Source organism: Numenius arquata, chromosome 1 (assembly GCF_964106895.1).
Source record: "Numenius arquata chromosome 1, bNumArq3.hap1.1, whole genome shotgun sequence".
In the NCBI taxonomy this organism is placed as follows: domain Eukaryota; kingdom Metazoa; phylum Chordata; class Aves; order Charadriiformes; family Scolopacidae; genus Numenius; species Numenius arquata.
Window position 1 is genome coordinate 116,015 of NC_133576.1, and position 20,086 is coordinate 136,100.

Below are 20,086 nucleotides of genomic sequence, written 5' to 3' on the forward strand. Positions count from 1 at the left end.
GGGCCGGCGCTGCGGCGAAGGCAGGAGCAGAGGAGGCGCGGGGCGCCGGCCTGCGCTGCTCGGAGCCGGAGGCGCGGCGAGGCGCTATCCCCAGCCCGGGGGGAGGCCGGTCTCGACCCCGGCCCCGTCAGGCGGCCCTTCCCTGCGCAGCGGTGGCAGCGGCAGGCGGGATGACGGCGGAGGAGATAAAAGCGGACGGGGCTCCCTTGGAGGGGGCGGACATCACCCCCAAGCGGGATGAGGGCGTCCTGAAGGTACCCGGCGGCTGCGGGTGACCGCTCCCCATCCCCACCCCCCACATTCTGGGAGGGAGCGGGCGCTCTGCCCCGCGGGAGCCCGCCTTGTGCTCTGAGGGGAAGGGACAGGCTCGCGCACCCCTGGCAGTTAAACGTTGGCGGCAGCGGCGCGGGGTGGGCGCGAGTCCCCAGTCCCGCTTCCCCGCCCCCCGGCCGGGGCGAGCCGGAGCCCAGGCCGCTCGCCCCGGGGTGACGGGGGGGGGGGAAGGGCTGGGAGGCGCTTTCTTTCCGCGCTCGGGCTTTTCCCCGGGGCTGGGGCGGTCTGTCCGCCCGGCCCGCGGAGTGCGGCTGTGCCCGCAAGGCTCATTGCGGGGAGGGGGGGGGGATCGGAGTCGGGGCCCGCCCCCAGCACGTGTGCGGGGGCTGAGGAATTAAAGATGGTGCCTCGGCGGGGCGCGTGCGTGGGCTCGCGGCAGCCCTGCCGGTGGCTGCCCGCCTGCGGGCCTCTGGGAGCGGCCTCTCCATCTTGGGGGGAGCGGCCTCTCAGCCCTGAGATGGTGCGTCGCAGACGCGGGGCTGACGTAACGGCGGGCGGCAGGAGCCGGGGAGGCCGCCCGTTGGCTCGGCCTCAGGGGGAGGGCTGGCGGCGCGCAGGCCGCAGGTGAGCTGGTGGGCAGGGCCGGACTCAGGGCTGGCTGCGGTGGGGTTAGTGCCCTGTGTGGGGGATACCGGTAGTCTGGCTTCTTCCCTTTGTACCGGGGAGTCGTTTGATAAGGACAGCGGAGTTGATACCATGAGGGGGAGTTGCACCGACTTCCTCTGTCAGATATTTCCTATTTCCACAGCTCTAGAAACTTCTTTAGTCTCTCTTTAGCATTTTAACAATCACTAGAAGCGTGTTTTAGTCACAGTGAAATTTCAGCGTTACGGTGTTTGGAAGAAGAAAAGTGGTGCCACAGCAAAGACATAATTCTAGTTTTAACCTTAGAGGCTTCTGGCTTTAAATTCTGGGTTTGTCACAGAGGCACCGTCTGCAGTTCAGGGAGGATATCAGGGACCAGATTGAAGATGCGCGGTTGACGTCCATACGCTGCTTTCCCTTGTTTCCTGCTAACATGCTTTGTTGAGAGTTCGTATTTCTTGCACGTAGCACGGTATCGGGTTGGAGTTCTCATCTCACAGCTGCCTGTGGGTCTCCTGCATCTCTGATCCCCTAGTGTGGTAAAAGGCAGTGAGTCTCTACCTACTCCGTGCACTACCTGCCTTTTGATGATGGAGAAGGAGCAGGTGACTTTTAAAGGAGAGGAGGAGAAAATCCTGTTAAAAGAACTGAGGTTGTGAAAACCTCAAAAAAGATTAAATTGTGAATTGATAAGGCAAAAGACTGTAGAGGTCATGAAGTCCAGCCTTCATGGATTTTATTTTTTTAGTAATTGCCAGAGCGCAGAATATACCCGTTGAAGTAAAGGGTCTAACTCTGAACTAATCTACACCAATTTTGTAGTGGTGTCATTACACTGATTCCAGGAGAGGGTTTTTTTTTTTTCTATTTGTTCATTAGCTTTGTATTAGAATAGTATCCAGAGGTTTTTACCTGATATTGCCGAACATGCTTACGCTATTTCTAGTCTAAGTATTGAAGTTTAGAAATAGAAATACTTGCAAATGCAATACGAACAGAAAAATCTGTTTTTTCCACCTGAAAGGGAAATGTAGACTATGGAAAACAGGGTTGCCATATTGAGTATATGAAAAAAGTAAAACTTGAGTCTCTTGAAAATGAAATAAATGCAAAATAATATTGAATAAGTACTGTAAATAAGATATTCACTACTTTCATGTTGGTCAACTTGGTATGACACTACAAGAACATGGCATTTGGAAAAGCTTAGTAAATCTCCATTAAATGCAGTTATTATTTCAAAGTGACTTCAGATTGGCTGCTTTAAAATTACTAGTATGCTTCTTTTTTCTATATCTAAGCATGATATAGTTTAGGCTGGTTATCAGATTCCCGTTATTTTCAGATGTCTCTGTTCACTTATTTCTGTGAGAGTAGTTGCTTGAACTTTTGCCTGCCTTGGGACAGAAATCAATAGATTGGTTCTGTAATGCTAGTAACTGCGGTAGCACCAGGGAGGTGCAGGGTAAGGGGATAGCGTGCTCTGTGAGGTTAGGCATCCCTTTTCACACTGAGCATTCTCTCCCTAGGAAACTGAGCAGGTGGTATTTTTTTATGGTGGGGTTTTTTGTTTGTTTGGTTGGTTTTTTTGTCTTTTATGCATCCAGTGAGGCACTTTCAGCTTGTTAAAGAGTCTCACAGAAGCTGTCCACATTGTCTTGGCTTCACATTGTCTTGGCTTTGGGTGGAGGCTGCTGGCATTTCAGTCCTATAGTCGGTTGCAAAGATGGTGGGACGCAAAGCAGGAGGCTGCCAGCAGTTAGTTACAAGAAGTTGGAATTTGGGAAGGAGGCTCCCAAAGGTCTGCTTCCTTCAATGAAAAACACGATTGGTATAGAAGCATGGCATATTTGTAGCTTTTCTTTAAAGGATGGATACCAATCCATACTTCTGTATAACTGCCCTTAAAGAAATGTTTTATCTTGTATGAACAGTATGTTTGCCAGGTCTCTATAGATGCAAGCAAATAGGGTCCTCCGTTGGTTCCCTTTTGCCTAGCTAAAGTAATGCTGAACTTTGCCTCAGAGCTAGGTGGTTTCAATCAGTCTTGGAGAAAACAGAATTCCTGAAGTTCAAATTTGAGTTGTGGCCAAGGCTTCGTATCCTTGTCCTATGAGGCAGGTCAGGTTTATTCCCTTTTTTTAATACACATTTCAAATGAACACCAGAGAGATTGGCTGATCTTGCTTTTTGTGTAGTCTAGACGTAGCTGGTACTGGTCTTGCTAGCCAGGCTGGAGAACCTCTTGAAAAGAAAATCAAATCCTTGCAGTTCTATGTGAAATTAGGGTGCTGGCAATCTGTGCCAGAGTTGTAGGAAGACAAATAATACAGTATAATAATTCCTAAGTTTTACTGTGTCAGCTGCTAGAACTAACCTGCATTGGGGAAAGATTCTGTTAACCTTTGTTAAACCAGTTTAACTCGATTAATCTCAGATTACGTGTTAGAATAGACTTTGCAGGGAAAGAACCAGCTCCTTTTATTTAAATGCTTTGCCTAGAACACAGAACTCGGGAGTAATGATAGAGGGGTGGTGAGGAAAGTACTTGAATAAAGCAAAAAAAACCCTGCCTAATGCTTTACCTGGTAAAGTTTCAAGAACATTTAAAATCCTGTTGAGGAAAGGTAAATGACATTGCTAACTATAGATGCAGAGGTCTGCAAGCTGGTGCCAACTGTTGCCAATTAAGTTCTCATATCACAGCAAAGCCAACTTTTGAGGTTCCTGCATTTGCAGCACTGCTAATTTGTAGACAGAACAGTCAATCCATTTCCAGATAACTGAAGTAAACCTGCAAATCCTTTATCTACTGAAGATGATCATGCATCTAAGTAAATGGAATTAATGTCCAATAGGCAGACTTCGTTTTCATCATCTTAATGTTGCTTACTGTTTTTCTCAGGTTGTCAAGAGAGAAGGCAGTGGCACAGAGTCTCCAATGATAGGTGATAAAGTGACCGTCCATTACACAGGATGGCTTCTTGATGGCACAAAATTTGACTCCAGTCTGGACAGGAGAGACAAATTTTCATTTGACTTGGGGAAAGGTAATATCTTGTGTTTGGTATTGATCAGTTTTGATAATAGAGATGGGATTTCCTGGCATGTGTTGCTCCTTTGCATGTTAAAGTTGCTATTTAAACTTATTTTCAGAACTTAAGGTTTATTCTCTTAGAATGGGCCTATCAGAATGGCTTTGAGATTTTTTTGAAGAGAAAACTGTTTAGCCCCTTGATGAGTCCTGCTGAAGGACCTCAGACAAAGCACTCCAGGGGAGAAAATTTGCCCTGAAGCATAGTAATAAAGGGTAGTTAAATAGAATATTCATTTTGTTGATGTTTTTCTTTGGCAGAAGACTCAAATTCAGGAATACTTAATTATGACTAGATACTGGTACAGGGTGCCACAGGGTCAGCTGCAGCGTGATGAAACGTACTCCCTTTTTCACTAAGTTCCCACATCAACTCAAATATGAATCTTGAAGCACTGTATTTCTTCATTATCAAAAGCCTTCATTTTTTTAAATGCAAATATCCAAACATCCTTGTTCCAGCAAATCTGAACTTGATCGGAGTTTTTTTTCCCTGGCAGTTCCTTACCTGCTGCTTCTTTATTTGGGGGAGAAATTCTGCAGTGAACTGAAACTTGAGATGATACAAAGTGTATCTATTAATACAAGACTAATAGGCTGCTTGATTGAGTTGAAAGCAGCAGCAAGTAGGAGAGCATGAGCAAGAGATAGGATTTTGTTACTTGAGATTCCAGCTTCTGTTTACTTTTGGATTTAGAAGGAATACTACTTCTGCTTTCCTCCCCCTTTCTGTTTCAAGTGCATGTAACTTTTAGTTACCACTCGTGCTGCTGCACTTTGCCAACTGATAAAGTACAGAGAGAAAAGGCTGTTGTGTTGGATTGTTTTCAAAATAGAAGCAGGCAATCTCGCACCCGAAGACCTTCCTCTTCAAATAGTTTATTGTTACTTCCTCACACTTGAGATTGTGCCAAGCCCTGAAGCCCATGTCTGTGTTCAGATGACCTGTATCCTGTATAGGCGAGGAAGTAAGAGGAGGAAAAGAATCACTACACCTAGAATGAAGAAATTTAGCCAAATTCCCCAGGTAACTTTGTAATTTGATTAGGGTTAAAACTGAGGTACATAAATCAGAGTGAGCACAAGTTGTTCAGTATTTTCTGCTCTTAGTTTTTGTATACTAAAAGTGATGATGCTCAGTTTCACAGTTGATTGTGTCTTTCATGTGTGCCTAGCAACCATGTGGTTGAAATTTGACTTGCAGGAGAAGTCATCAAAGCATGGGACATTGCTGTGGCGACTATGAAGGTTGGTGAAATCTGTCGGATTACATGTAAACCAGAATACGCCTATGGCTCAGCTGGGAGCCCCCCAAAGATACCTCCCAATGCTACACTGATTTTTGAGGTAAGTGAGAGATGGTCACTAAAACTGTATGCTTGAAAAACAAAAATCATATTTCACTGTAGAAAATGTGTGATGTAATATCCTTCCAAAACCATAATGTTAGGTTTTTCTAAGAGAAAAATATGATCAATTAGTGTAGTGTGGGCAAAGCATAGAGTTCTAGTCTGGCTGCTACTGATCTGCAGTGGCTCAGGTTCCCTTATTTTGGAGTCTTTAAAATATTTAAATGTTCTCCAGTGTTCATTGTTTTAATTTTACAGTTATGGAATGATTCACTACAGGAGAGTGCAAGTTATGGAGGTGGGGTAGGGGAGGAAGGACTGTCTCAGTGGTAGACTCTGAAGTAGTTGAAAATGGATCTTTAATCCTCTTTCCACTTCATGGTGCTCAAAGTAATGATACTTATTTTAAACATTGTGAAGTTTTCAACAACAGAATAACTAATATCCTCAGTAATATATTTTTTCATTCTTTTTTAATGGTTTTTTTTTGCAACATTAACACAATCTTTTATGAGCTATTTGAGGGAGAAAAGAGATAATTATTCTATATAAACTGCTAGAATATAAAATGTATTTGAACAGCCCTGTAACCATGATCTGTTTTCTGTAGGACTAAGCATTTTAATAAGCCTTAAATCACCATAAGAACAGTTTGGATTCAGGTTGCTTGTTGATTACCAAAGTCTGTGGATCCAGGCTACATTGGTCAATCTTACCGTCATAGAAAGTTGTACATGCTTGGTCCCTGGGACAGATGTGGCACTCTTGAGATTGGTGTCTGAGTAATGCTAGTTTTTCAATTCATGTGGACAGTTGGTCTCCTTAGAGGTGAACTGCATGTCTTGGTAAGCATGGAGCCAATTAGCTTGTGTATTTCTTAACCTCCTCAGCAAAGGACAGAATTTGATACCTAGTGATCTTTAAGGTATCCCCCTCACAACCCATCCAACCCTACCAAAAGGGGATGGAAATAGGAGCTGTCTCTTGTGTATTATTTCAGTAGTGAGAGTGGTTGCTCAGAATGCTGTCTGTCTGCGTTTGATTTTTCCACGGAGTGTGATACTAAAGCTGTTCCTGGAGCATGCTTTGACAAACAGTCTAAACAGTGTTTTGGGAGGATATGTTTTTATAATTGTTGAAACAGTTCAATTTTCCAAGAAATGCTTTAAAATTAATTGCACCTAAGAGAAAGCAGATAGACTCTATTTAAAAGTAATTTTTAAAATTACTTTGTTCTGAAATACTTAATCAATGGAATGGACTCCTACGTTGGGGGGCATGAGGGAAGTTTTAAGTTCTGATGATTGCTGTAAGATTGAATGTTTTATCTAATACTCGAGAAAGGTAAAAACAGTTTGTGGAGCAGGGTCTGATTTTAATGGAAACAATGAGCATCTGTTAAGAAGGGTAAATGAAACATAGTTGGATCTTGTATTTGTATTACGTTGGATAGTGTATTTACGTTTCTTTTTTCCATGAACTTGTGAGTAATAGTATTAAAGATGTATTTTGTGCAGAAGGATTAAAAAAATACTGCTAGCAGGAGGTATCCTAAGCCACTAAGGGATGAGAACTTGTTTTGAGTACACCAGAATTAATGCCATTATTTCTGCAGCTGACTAATCTTGTAAAGCTGTTCTTAAACAGCATTTTTTTAATATATAATTCTGAGGATGGTCATAGCTGATTTATATTGGATCAAACTACACAAGCTGGAATGCTGTGTGCTTTGCACAAATGCAGGTGGTAACAAGGCAGGATTGAAGGTGAGATAAAAATACTAACACATATTTACTGTGTTCTGACTTGAAGGTTCAAATGCAAACTCTGCTTTTTTTCCCTGCCCCTCTACCTTTTTCTGCTCACTTCATTTAGGTTGAGGGAAAGGAAAAACAAAGTGTAGCAATTATTGAAGATATTCAGCTTCTCTGCTTTTTACTGAACATAAGTGGTGTCTCAAAGCTCAAGACCTTCTACCTTGGCAGCATAATAAAGCATTCTTAAGGGCTTAGCACTAGTACACAGGATGCTACACCGTTGTCCTTCAACAAGAGATAATACCAAACCTTTTGATAAATAAAAGGACTAACTGCAAGGTAGGATTTGTTTCATCAGAGTACTAATGAGTCTGATACAAGCATCCAGATGCTTCACTTCCCAATCTGACCTCTCCATCTTGTAGGTACTGTTCAGATAAAAGTAGTGTTTCATTCATAACCATTTATATGGTTAATGCCTGCCTGAGCAGTAATGTTAGAGGAGAAAAAGAAAGAAAGAAAGAAAAGCAATGAAGCTGCCTATGATGGTTTTGTGCATCCCAAACAAACTGGCTTGCAGATGACTGACTACAACAAATAAGCAGTGACAGGTGTGCCCTAAAATGAGGGGATGGGGTGAAACTTAGATCAGAAAGTTTTTCTAAATTTTATTAGGTAGGAGTGATTTCTGACTATATAACTCTCAGGTGCTTAAATCTCTTTAAGTTTCCTCTTTCTTTAGTCTTGCTATTATTTAAAACAATGTCAGCATGGTTTCTTTGCAAGTGCCATCACCATACCAAAATTCTGTATTAGTTGCCTTAAAAAGGACCCTCTAAAACTTTTAGAAGATTTTTGTAGCTGTGTCACTACCATATCAGCATTTGGTTATGACCTGAAATAATGCGAGTCTTACGGTTTGGGTTTTGGGGTTTTTTTTCTTCCTCACGATTGCTTTTGCTGAGCAATATAAATAGATTGATTCTTCCATAGAATACTGTTGTTCAGGTAAAAACAAAACAAAAAAAAAAAAGGGGAGGGGGGAACCTGTATAATCATCAGAGGGATGTTCTAGAGTGACTTAGCTTGTTTCAGGCAGACTGAAGAGAAAGACCAGAATATTGTTACTAGGTAGCCATCAAAATACAAAGTGGAAGTACTCTTTGTGCTGGTGAATATTCAATTCCTCTTGCATTCTGGGCATTGTAAGTCCAGTGCCGTGAACCTCCATAGCATTAGCCCTGAACTTTTTATTTTCTTTTAAAAGGTACTTAGTCTAAACAACACTGATTATAATGACTTACTCTTTTGTGCTGTTTTTACTATTGTTTTACTCAGAGGAGAGCAAAAGATTTTTTTCTTAATTTCATAGCAGCAACAACAAATTTCTTTTAGGACTAGACTATTTTTCCATCTTGTCAAGGTAGTCCCACTTCATACTATGATTTGCAACAGAGACTTGAGAGGGCATCTGAAGATTCAGCCTGGGTAGTTATCTCCTACATTAACACTAGCTCTTAAAAAATTCTAAACAATTTGTTCCAGCAACAAGTTTAGATTAAAGGTGGGCCAGATCATGGTTTTGTTGTTTTATCATTCTTCTGGAAATAATTTTGTTCTGAAATGGTACCATGATACACAAGGATAAGGCAAGACTAGAAGGGAAAATATAAAAAGTAAAAAGAGAACACTACCTCTGTTCAGGCATGCAAGGGAGAATCGCACAGAAGTTTAGAAACTATTGTCCTGTGGCACAAGAGTAAAGGATGAAGAAACAGGTGGGGAATAATTGGTCTGCAAAGATACTATATTCTTGAATTTGTTTTAATATTGCAGGACAAGCATTTGGAATCAGTTTGGGTTCTAATCCAAGCATTTAAAAGTTGATCTGGATTTGACCATAGATGGGATTAAGGGTATAATCAGGATTTAAGAATTGCATTTTTATATTTAGTTTTCCTTCTTGCAAGCTTACAAGGTTCTTCCTACTTACAAGCCTCCTTGACTCTTGGATGCAGCGACATTACTGGTGATTCTACTTGACTGTAGAGTGAGAGGGTGTGACAGCTGCCGATCAGTGTGGTAGCACTGCAAAGTGGCAGCTGACAGCAAATTCTTCCTGTCTTAATGTGTTCAAAAGGTATTTTTCCTCATAATAAACAAACAAAACCTCAAGCCCAGAAAATACTATCCATTCTTCTGCCTGCAGACATTAGCAAAAATACTGTTAAAGAAGCCAATAGAATTTTTTTCTTTTTTTTGCAGTAGTCCCTAAGCTTTGTTTAGAAGCCAGGTTCACAGTCCTTTCAATTAAAGGATCTAATTTGTATTATTGGGAGACCAAGATTGCTGGAGGGGGGGAGGAGGAACAAAACAAACCATAAAGGCCTGAATATAATCTGAAACTCTTCAGTAGGTTTCCATCCAGTATCTATTGAATATGGCATCTTCATAGCCTTAGCTATGTCGTATCTTACAGGACATTAACTAGGATAGTGGCTTCCTGAACAGCTATAGATTCAAATATTTCTGGAGAACAGATTCTGTGAGTTACTGAATTGATGTGATGAGAATAAATGCAAGGCTTTTCTTCCCTCCACAGATAGAACTTTTTGAGTTCAAGGGCGAGGACCTCACTGATGAGGAAGATGGAGGCATCATCCGAAGAATCCGTAAAAAAGGGGAAGGCTACTCCAAGCCTAATGAAGGTGCACTTGTAGAGAGTAAGTACGTTTCACAAATAGTAAATGGGTTTACCATGTGGGAGGGCAGAACCTTTTTCCCAGTCTACAAAACCTTGCCCTGAGAGAGAGGAATACGTGTCTTCTCTTTCCTTTACCAGGTAACTTAATAATGTAGAGTAAGGTTTCATTCTCTATTTCTAGCAAGGTTTACGTTTTCCAGCAGCAGCTGTGTTCTCCAGAGATACTGAATCTGATAAAGTGGTTATCTGATCAAATAAGTTAGATGAGTCTAGTAAATTATTTCCATTTGCTGAGGAACAAGAGCAGAAGTAGTTCTGGTACTTGTTGGAGTGAAAAAAAAATTACAGATAGATAAACAAAAAAAAAGGGGGGTTATTAAGTTTAGCAGCAGAAATTCTATTTGCATGGTTTCTAGTGTGCATAGGTAGCTGTTAAAAGAGAAAAGACTGTTTAGGAGGACACTTTGATACTCCTTTTATTACCTGTGCTACTTGCACCTTGTCACACATGGATATCTTCTGATTTTTCTCTTGGTTGTTTTGTGTTTTTGTTACTAGTCCAGTTTGAAGGCCAATATGGAGATCGTGTTTTTGACAGGCGAGAATTGCAGTTTGAGATTGGAGAAGGTGACAACTATGATCTTCCTCATGGTCTGGAGAAAGCAATTCAAAAAATGGAGAAATCAGAGGAATCTGTGTTCTATCTCAAACCTAAGTATGCTCTTTCTGATCTTTTGATGGGCTTATACTAAGCATCTGGCAAGAATGCCTTTTCGCTTTTTTTTTCAGTTCTGTAGCAAAATCTTGATCAGTCCCAAAAGTTTGATGTATGAAAAGTATGAAGCTAAGATCGCTTTGCCACTAGGTTGTGTAGTACTAGCACAAGAAATTTACTTAAGTGTCTCTATAATGTTGATTTCGGTGAATATTAAAAACTACTGTTCTTGTCCTTAACTTAAATTTTTGTGACCCTCTTAACAAAGCAGTACTTACTGTGCAGCAGTGCATATAAAGATACCTAAAAAACGGCCTCAGAGTAGAAAAAGAGCTGATGAGCCTTCTGAGCAGCCCAGTGTGACCAAATAGGTAGTCTGTAGGTGATGTAGTTAGTAAAGAGTATCAGAAGTACTTTGTCAGTAGAAAACATTCACTGGTATTCTGAAAGCCTTTTGGAAAAAGACCTTCAAGATTGCTGTGAGACAGAAGGCAGAGTTACATCCAAACCTTGGACGACTACGAGAACTCTTTGAGACTAAGAATGGCTAACTGAGACGTATGGTTGCCCAATATTGTAGCCTTAATTCTGCTTATATCTAAGACTGTTTTTCTCTTTATAGTGAGAACACATGTGAAGCAAGTGGAGTTTGTGCTGATTTTTTCCATCAAACTCTAATTCATTGCAGTTTTTAAGTGTTTTAAACTGGAACTGAACCTGATGGTAGAAGAAAAGCAAAGCAATCTGATCTTGAGGGTTTTCCTACTAATCTGCAGCTTCTTACTGGAGTTGCAGTGCAGCCTTTCTATAGGCATTTACTGTTAATTGACTGATTGGCAGTATGTGAAGTGTACAGCTGTTCGCTTAATCTCTGTATTTATCATTGTCTTTGCTTTTCTGACAATAGTACTAAAATACAGGTGCTCTGAAGGAAACATCCGGTCTCAGACCATTAATATAAAGCAAAATATGTATAACTCAAAAGGACTTTTTTTCCTTGATGGAGAAATAACTAGCTTTTCCTTCACATGAACTTTAAAAAAAAATGGGAACTGGAAACCTAGAGATTAATGAAATTAACCTCAGGTTTCTTCAGCTTGCTTCTGCGTTATGCTTGCAAATTTTAGAATAGTACCCAGAATTCTTCAAGCCTTTATGTCTTGTAATAATGCTGGATGGGCAACCCATTTGCATAGGGTTTTTGCCTCCAGCTTCCTATGTAGTAAATATGTCTAGCTGGATAGTTTTTGAACTCTTTTCTTTCTTTCTTTCTTTCTTTCCACCTCCCTTCCCACCCCCACCCCCATCTTACAGTTACGGTTTTGGAAGCGCTGGGAAGGAGAAATTCCAGATCCCTCCAGATGCAGAGCTGCAGTATGAAGTGAAACTCAAAAGCTTTGAAAAGGTAGGAATGAGATATGAAGTCCCAAAGAGATTGGGAGGTGGGAGAAGAAGTGTGAGTGCAGCTTAAACAAGGATGATGGAATCCTTGAACGTTGATCTGAAATAGGGAAGCCACTCTGGTCAAAGATGGTAACACACTGGGAGCTCTTGGCTGAAATTGTTCTTGTTCTTAATGTATCCCTGTCTGTTGCCATCAGTGTCTCTCCTGTTTTAACCCAGTTTCCAGCAGCAGTGCAAACTCTGCTTTGCCAAACCAATCTCTACCATACTGTTAGTGGGAAGCAGCATAACTACTTGGATTCTCCAGAAGCTGTGTCATTGACTTGAACTGTTTCTGTTTGGATAGGCTAAGGAGTCTTGGGAAATGAACACAGATGAGAAGCTGGAACAAAGCTGCATTGTGAAGGAGAGAGGCACTCAGTACTTCAAGGTAAACTACAGTCCCCAAGTAATAATAGCCTTTCTTAGTCCATGTCATGAGCTGATAATGATGATTGCAGCTTCTGTCATTTCAAAGTGGTGGTCATTCTCTGTGATGTTTTAAAGGGAGGACTGGAGGGGAAGGTGTCTTAAAAAAAAGCCTCAGAGTTGGAATATCCAAAGAACTAACTCTGCAGGGGGTTAGTTCTCTCTGTCAGAGCTCTTTGCTGTACCTACAGATAACTTTGCCATAAATTGAATAGTAGCAAGCTTACAGTACTTAAGTTCCAACTGTGGGATAGTGCTGTGAATGAACAACATTCAGTTGGGTATAGAGGTGTGGAGAAGCTGTTTCAAACGATTTGACCAGCTAAAGGCAGACTTTCTCATTATCTTCATGACACAGGAATAATTGTGCTGTTTTGAAAATGCCCCGTGTTTCTTCTGTATCAAAAGTTAAATGTAAGGTGGGAGTTGAGAGTGAAGTATCGATGCTGGCCTATGTATAGGCCAAGCTATACCCCTAGCGTTAGTGGGGGAACTGGTAGGTGTTCCTAAAGATTTTCTGATTCTGTGCAGGAATGGCTTTGAGAAGTAGTATATTTTTGATAGAAGTTATTTTCTGATTACTCTGAGTTACTTTTTTCAGATCTATCGCTCAAGGTAAGCAGGAGGAGCAAGAGGGAGATAAAAGTTACTGTGGCGAGCTGTGTGATAATTGAATTGCCTTGTTTACAGGAGGGGAAATACAAACGGGCAGCATTACAGTATAAGAAGATTGTGTCATGGCTGGAGCATGAATCGGGACTCTCTGACGAGGAGGATATAAAAGCCAAAAGCTTGAGGCTTGCTGCCCACCTTAATCTAGCTATGTGTCATCTCAAGCTGAAGGAATACTCCCAGGCTTTGGAGAACTGCAACAAGGTAGTAAGGGTTTATTTATTCTTAAGCTGCACAAACAATCTGACAGTTTTGTCTCTTGCTTTAATAATTTGAGGAATACCAGACCATTTGGTGTTTGGTCTTTCTTACCAGCTGGAAGAACAGGTTATTTTCATAATTACTGTCCTTTGAATATCTCTTACTGACTAGCTGCTACATCGAGAATATTCAAGTATTTAGAAATTAGAAACACTGAGATGTGGTGAAGGTAGTCATATTGGCAAAGCCCCTCAAAGAGCTGGAATAGAGCCGGGACTAAATTTTAGACTTGCTGGTTCTCTGTCAAATAGCTTAATATATTCAGTCGTCCTCGTACTTCTGTATTCAACTCACCTTAATTAGTAAGCCCTGAGAGGACTCATAAATCTACATCAGAAGGTACAGTTTCTGACAGTCTTTGGTATTCTGACTGTATATTGTATTTAAAAAAGAAAAAATATTCTTGAATGTGGTTTTGTTTTGTTTCTTTAATGTAGGCTCTTGAATTGGATAGCAACAATGAGAAAGGCCTCTTCCGGCGTGGAGAAGCGCACTTGGCTGTCAATGACTTTGAGTTGGCCAGGGGAGATTTCCAGAAGGTGATACAAATTTATCCAAGTAACAAAGCTGCCAAAGTGCAACTGGTAACTTGTCAGCAAAAAATACGGGAGCAGCATGAGAAAGAGAAAAAGATGTATGCCAACATGTTCCAAAGGCTTGCAGACAAAGACTTAAAGGTAAGTAACACTACTCCAGGAGACAACAAGAGGTGGTATCACGTGTTAGACAAGGAATAGTGTTTTAGGCATTCAGCTTACTTTTTAGTACAGATAAATATAGTCAGAGAACACTCAAGTAGCTTTCTCTGGGGTAAAAGACCGCAAATAGCCAACAGTCAAAATTATTAGGCCATCTTGTTTGAACAAGACAGCTAGTAGTACCAAGCGTGGCACAGAATGCTTTTACTTAATTTCAAGTGACTTTGCCACAGAGCAGTGTTAATCAGAGAGCAATTGAAGTGATGAGATGCAAACACGATAACCTTCAAGAATTGGATAAAGTGCCTATTCTCCTTGAACTGATCTTCTAAATAACAGTCTGATCTGGTCCCTGGGTGGCCCATCTACTGAGACCTTATGTCTGTCATACAGATGGTGCTGAGGACCATCTTGCTTCTAAAGGGACATCAAAATGTGGTCTCCATCTCAAATGTCGCAGACTGATTATGAAGTGTCAGAATTCAGACTGTCAGAAGATTCTACTGTATGGACGGTTTTCCTACTAAGCTTGCAATAGAATTTTAGTAATACTAGTTCAGTTAACAGTATCAATATTTCAATACAAGTTATAAGAAGGTTGTACCAGCTAGCAAGAAACATTCAAAGTTACCAGTCAGAATTGTGCATACTAAGAAAATGTTCTGTTTGTTTTCCTTAAATTTGATGGTCTAGAAGGACTAGGTGAACCTGTAACTTCCAAGACAAATCCGGGATTTACATCAGAATCAATTTTTCTCTAACATTGGGGAGTGCAGAAGTTTGCATCTTGTGAGGTTATTTTCACAGATCTTTGTGTCCACCCTCCTAGAATATGCGTGGAGAATCTAAAAAATTGTTGGACGTTGGTATGTCACTTTCTGTGGTTAACTGTGTCAATGAGTCCAGGGGCCCTCTGTCCTCAGATGTGTGTATGCTGACAATTCGGCCATCTCAGACTTTCAGTTGACAATTCCCTATATTAAATGCTTCACAAATCTTTTTTTTTTTTTTCCTCCCCCTCCCCCAGTCTTTCAAAATGAGATATATCTGAAATCCGTTAACATCCCAGAGACAACGGGAGATGTTTTCCATTCTTCATCTCTTACTCTGCTAGAGTAGTCATACAGTAAGCACAGGGTAATCACCTCTAACTGGATGACTGGGTGGGCAAGCTGTTCTGTTTGTGCTTTTTTGGTTGTGGGTTTTGTTGTATTTTTTTCCTCTTAAGAGTAGCAGTAGTTCTATGGATTTAGTTCTGCTTCTCATGGAGGAGTGTAAACAACAAATACAGACATTACCCACTGATTCTGCAAGGAAAGTGTCATTGTCCATGTATTTCCATATCTGGCTAAAGCAGCCTGATTTCAACAGTCCTTGCTTATATAATGGAGCTTGGAAGAAAGAATTCTGTCCTTTTAGACATTGTCACGTGTAGCCATGCAGTACCTTAATTTTTGGTAGGCTTTAATGAAAAATCTCAGGAAGATAAAGATATAGAAACTAAACTAGAATTATTTCACTGTTGGGCATCTTCACTTTTGAAATGGCAGGTTTCAATTGCCAGCTGTGCCTTTTGGCTAGCACAGCTGCTGCACAGCTTCCTCCACGAGGTGTGAGACACAGCAAGATCTGTTGTTCAGAGAGGAAGAGTGGATTGCGGAAACAAGCTATACTCACTAAAAGTATCAAAGTGCTGCCTTTGTGCTTTTCAAAATGTACACTTCAGCCCCTAAGACAGACAGTTGGTAGTTGTATTCTTGGCAAAAGGCAGACTTGCAGTCTTTGCATTGCAGACTGTTTGGGATACTGCAAAGACATGGCACTTAATTTCAGTTTTCCCATCTACTTTGGATAGAATCAGTTTATAGAGTCATAGAATCATTTAGGTTGGAAAAGATAAGTCCAACCTAACACTACCAAGTCTACCACTAAACTGTGTCCCTAAGTGCCACATCTACGTGTCTTTTAAATACCTCTTGGGATGGTGACCCAACCACTTCCCTGGGCAGCCTGTTCCAGTGCTTGATAACCCTTTTGGTGAAGAAATATTTCCTAATATCCAATCTAAACCTCCCCTGGTGCAACTTGAGGCTCTTTCCTCTTGTCCTGTCACTTGTTGAAAGGGGCGACCAACACTGACCTTGCTACAACCTCCTTTCAGCTAGCTGTAGAGCGTGATATGGTCTCCCCTCAGCCTCCTTTTCTTCAGACTAGACCCATTCCCTCAGCCACTTCTCACAGGAGTTGTTCTCTGAACCCTTCACCAGCTTCATTGCTCTTCTCTGGATGTGCTCCAGCACCTCAGTATCTTTCTTGCAGTGACAGGCCAAAACTGAATGCAATATTTGAGGTGTGGCCTCACCAGTGCCAAATCCAAAGGGACGATCGTTTCTCTAGTCCTGGCCACGTTATTTCTTATACAGGCCAGGTTGCTATTGGCCTGGTTCTTTCTTCTGAGTAGTTAAGATGATCTTGGAAATGTGCATGTGTTTACATTGTTTTTTCTCAGAGTCATCTAGGCTACTTCAAATGGATTAGGTTTTATATAAAACCCAAAAATGAAACTGTAAACAAGACACTGCCCAGGTCAGTCCTGGGGACTTTTCTTGCGGGAAAACATGTTTTCCTATTAATTCATTTATGTTGCTTTACCCTAGCTCCAACGGTTTCTTTATTAGTGATGGTAGGAGAAGTTCAAGAGTTCTGGAGAAGAGTTTGTTTACCAAATGTCTTCTGATTTGCTAAGAAGGCAGCTTGGACTTCTGAAATTCATGACATCTGCATATCTTATTGTCTGTTGAAGTACGACAGCCACTCTTGCATAAGCAGTTCTTTTCATGAATTCGAATAGTTCACATATGTAAAGTAGGAATTTTTAAAGGTCAGGATGTTTATCACCTTATCTTAAGCCCTGGAACTGCTAGCTAACAGGTTTTCTGTGGAGAGGAGACTTTGCTTTCGTGTGCTTCACAGAAGGCTTCTAAGGATGAAAGGTTGACCTTTGATGCCTAGATGTTTTTTGCCTGTGATTTCTTGTTGCAGCTAAGCTGATGTAATGTTTAAGGATTCTGTCCCCTTTTCCTTTCCTATTCCCTTCTCCCAACAGGGCATGCTTTTGTCCTTGCTTGTTCGTGTCTGGTTCTCCCCTAACCTCATAATAAAGGGTGCTAGGCTGATGGGTGGAATAGCAATCTCATTGCACTGTCTTTTAAGATGAGCAGGACAAGACACTTCTACTTTCCTTTACTGTGCTTGAAAATTACTGCGAAGTCAGGATGTGCTGGTTTTATCCTATTGGAAAAACTGACTTCTGGCCCTTACCACATGGCTCTCTGTTTTCCATGCCTTTTTATGTGGACTGGAAGATACAGCAAGGAGAGGACTTTGAGAGAAACCACATTGTCAGATGAAATTTTCTTCCAGCTAAGCTCTTCTTACAGAGGACATCCAAGTGACCTTTGTCAAGTTGAAGCCATTCTTTATGAAACTAGTTATCCAACAAAGATGCTTCTTCCTATCTTGAGTCCAGGTGTGCCTCATACAAGTTTGGGGGGTGGGAGCAAGGTATGGAAGTTCCTGAAACTGAATCACATTGAAATTGAAGCAGGACGAAAGCAGTTCCGTGCAGAAGCTTCCTAAATGAATTTCAGTTTGTGGGAGAACACTTCCTTAAAGTATGTGGCAAGCATATGCGTGCCACATTACGAATCGTAACCACCTAACACCATTATTACTTCTCAGCCTCCTCTAAACTGCTTCTAGTTTCTTAGATGCAGAAAAAATGCAAAGAAAACTTGGTTTCTCTTGGCTAAAGGTCCTAATATCTTAACTCAGTCTTGCAGGGAGGCCAGGTATGTTGGTGATAAGAATCAAATACCATGTGTGGTATTGTTAGTAAACGCTAGCAATTTTGTATAAAAAAAAAATATATTTTTTTTTTTGTTTCCCTATTTAGTCAGCTGCTACTCTTCAAACCAGCCACGCTCAAGATGAAGAAATGAAAGATGAGCAGAATGGAGTTGAAGATAAATCAGAAGTTGACACAGAAGCATAAAACCAAACCCTATTCCATTAGTTTTGTAAATGAAAGAATTTCCAGTGAATTAGACCTTTATTTTTCTACCTGGTTGGACAGTGGCTTCAGGGGAGCAGAGGCTGATGCCACCATGCCGCAGTCAGTTACAGCTTTGTATGTCTGTTGAAGAAGCTGAGTGGCAGCATAAATCTAGTTTAATCCTAGGGAGTTTATTTATTCATTCAGCTTCTGTTACTGTTTGGGTTCTGTCTGGATTTACTCTGCTTGGCTTATTTGCACTTTTGCCATTGGTGTATGTCTCCTTCTGGTTCCAGCTCACTTTAATCCCAGGTTCTGCTTCCTAAATTTAATTTCCTTGATTTCTTTTAACTAATCGGCCTTTTCCATGAGTCCTCATGTGACACTTGAGAACAAATTGGCGCTCCTGGTTCTCCTGCCTTGGCATTGCCCCCTTCCCTCCTGTTCAGTAGGGAGTCCTTTCCATTAAGTGTTGTAACCTTTCTTGTATGCCTCCTCTTTACAAATTGCTGAAGGTGAAGACTGTGAAGTCACAGCTAAAGTAATAAAGCTCCAATTAAACTAAAGAAAACAGAACTTTTTGTTGGTTTTTATTGGAATTTGCACAGAATGAAGAGAGTTTACCATCCTTTGGTCAATCGGTATTTTCTCATCCACATAGCTATACAGTAGCCACACTGATTATTTTTCTGTGTTGTTCATTCATTGCCACAGAAAATTCCCACAATAATCCATACATTATTTACTCATATATTTGGAAAAGGGAAAAAATACGTTGCTGAAAATTGTACAACAAGCAAGTCTGTAACTGATGCATAGAGCTTACTTTCTGTTCATATTGCTACCTTCCTCTTCACCCTCCACATGGTAAAACTGGACCAGAAGAAAACCCATTTATGTATACCTGAAAGAGAAGTGATAATGGTTTAACACATTACAAATACTTATTCCTGATGAACTACAACGTTCTGGGTGATTCGAATGTCTGCTTATCCCCTCTCACAAGAAAGCTATTACTTGATACACTCCTTCTTTCTGCTGTAATGTTTTGTGTCGTTTGGGGGTGGGTGTGCTTTTGGGTTTTGTGTAGCGATATCCTAAGCTTCAGTGGGGTGGGGGAGGAATAGGGTAAGAAGCACAATAAAGCGATCGGTAGATCATCACATTTAAGGAAATGCTGATTTGATTTGCTTAGCAAAATCTTAGCGTTGCCAGGTATCTGACTCTCAACATTATCAGCCCTGTGTGCATGATAACTGTTTCACCTCCTACGAAAGCCTGACTGCCTCTAAGGGGAGCGCTACAGACAGCTTACAACAAGGTGAGAATGTCTGTCAGCTGCAGGTACAAGAGGGGATTTCTAGGCACGGAAGAACAGTGAGGGGAGCAGGAACGTCAAGCAAGAGTTCATTTTCTCCAGCAAGGAAGTACCCTGATTTGTTGGGAATCATTACTAGAAACAAGAGCCACTGTGCCTGAAATTGCTGTTGCTATGAAAGTAAGCGTGGGGCCAAGTCCAAATTACAAATTTCTAATTCTTGAAAGTATCATTTTGCCCTTGTTGTTACTTTGTAAGCTACGCACACACCTCTCGGTTTATAAATCCATCCTGTGCGGTGTTCTCACCACACAGTGTATTTGGAGTAAGAGAAGCGTCCCGCTTCCCCGTCACCTGGTGGGAGTGGAACAACCCGGCTCTGCCCGACGCTCGACAGGAGCAGGAGGGCGCTGCGGGGCGCTGTGCCGCCCGGTGGTTGAACGGCAGTTAAACAGCCCGTTAGCAGGCGATAAGGAGGCGGTTTTGCCGTTAGGACGAGCCGGACCCGGCCGTGGGCGCGGGGCTGCGGCCTGGTGGGCCCTCCTCGTGCCAGCCGTTCCCTTTTGGCAAGCGGCAGCCGGGGCGCCGGGACTGCGGTGCTGCCCCTCCGAGACCGGGTAACGGGGCCGGCGGGAGGCACGGCACGGCACGGCACGCCGCGGCAGAACGGCGGC

At 41.7% G+C, this 20,086-nt stretch overlaps 1 protein-coding gene across 1 annotated transcript; it reads left to right on the forward strand.

Annotated features, from left to right (window-relative positions):
* Positions 1–19,258, forward strand: FKBP4 (FKBP prolyl isomerase 4). The gene is made up of 10 exons (XM_074150320.1): positions 1–254; positions 3,824–3,968; positions 5,217–5,359; positions 9,721–9,841; positions 10,381–10,537; positions 11,852–11,942; positions 12,288–12,371; positions 13,100–13,285; positions 13,780–14,019; positions 17,996–19,258. The coding sequence occupies exons 1-10, from the start codon at positions 171–173 to the stop codon at positions 18,092–18,094; spliced, it is 1,350 nt and encodes a 449-aa protein (XP_074006421.1). The 5' UTR covers positions 1–170; the 3' UTR covers positions 18,095–19,258.
* The last annotated feature ends 828 nt before the right edge of the window (positions 19,259–20,086 follow it).

Excerpts from the sequence above, each read along its gene's own strand:
- FKBP4 (XM_074150320.1), top strand. The coding sequence starts at position 171 with ATGACGGCGGAGGAGATAAAAGCGGACGGGGCTCCCTTGGAGGGGGCG. Across the intron at positions 9,842-10,380 it reads TGAAGGTGCACTTGTAGAGA|TCCAGTTTGAAGGCCAATAT; the intron begins GTAAGTACGTTT and ends TTTTGTTACTAG. Across the intron at positions 10,538-11,851 it reads GTGTTCTATCTCAAACCTAA|TTACGGTTTTGGAAGCGCTG; the intron begins GTATGCTCTTTC and ends CCCATCTTACAG.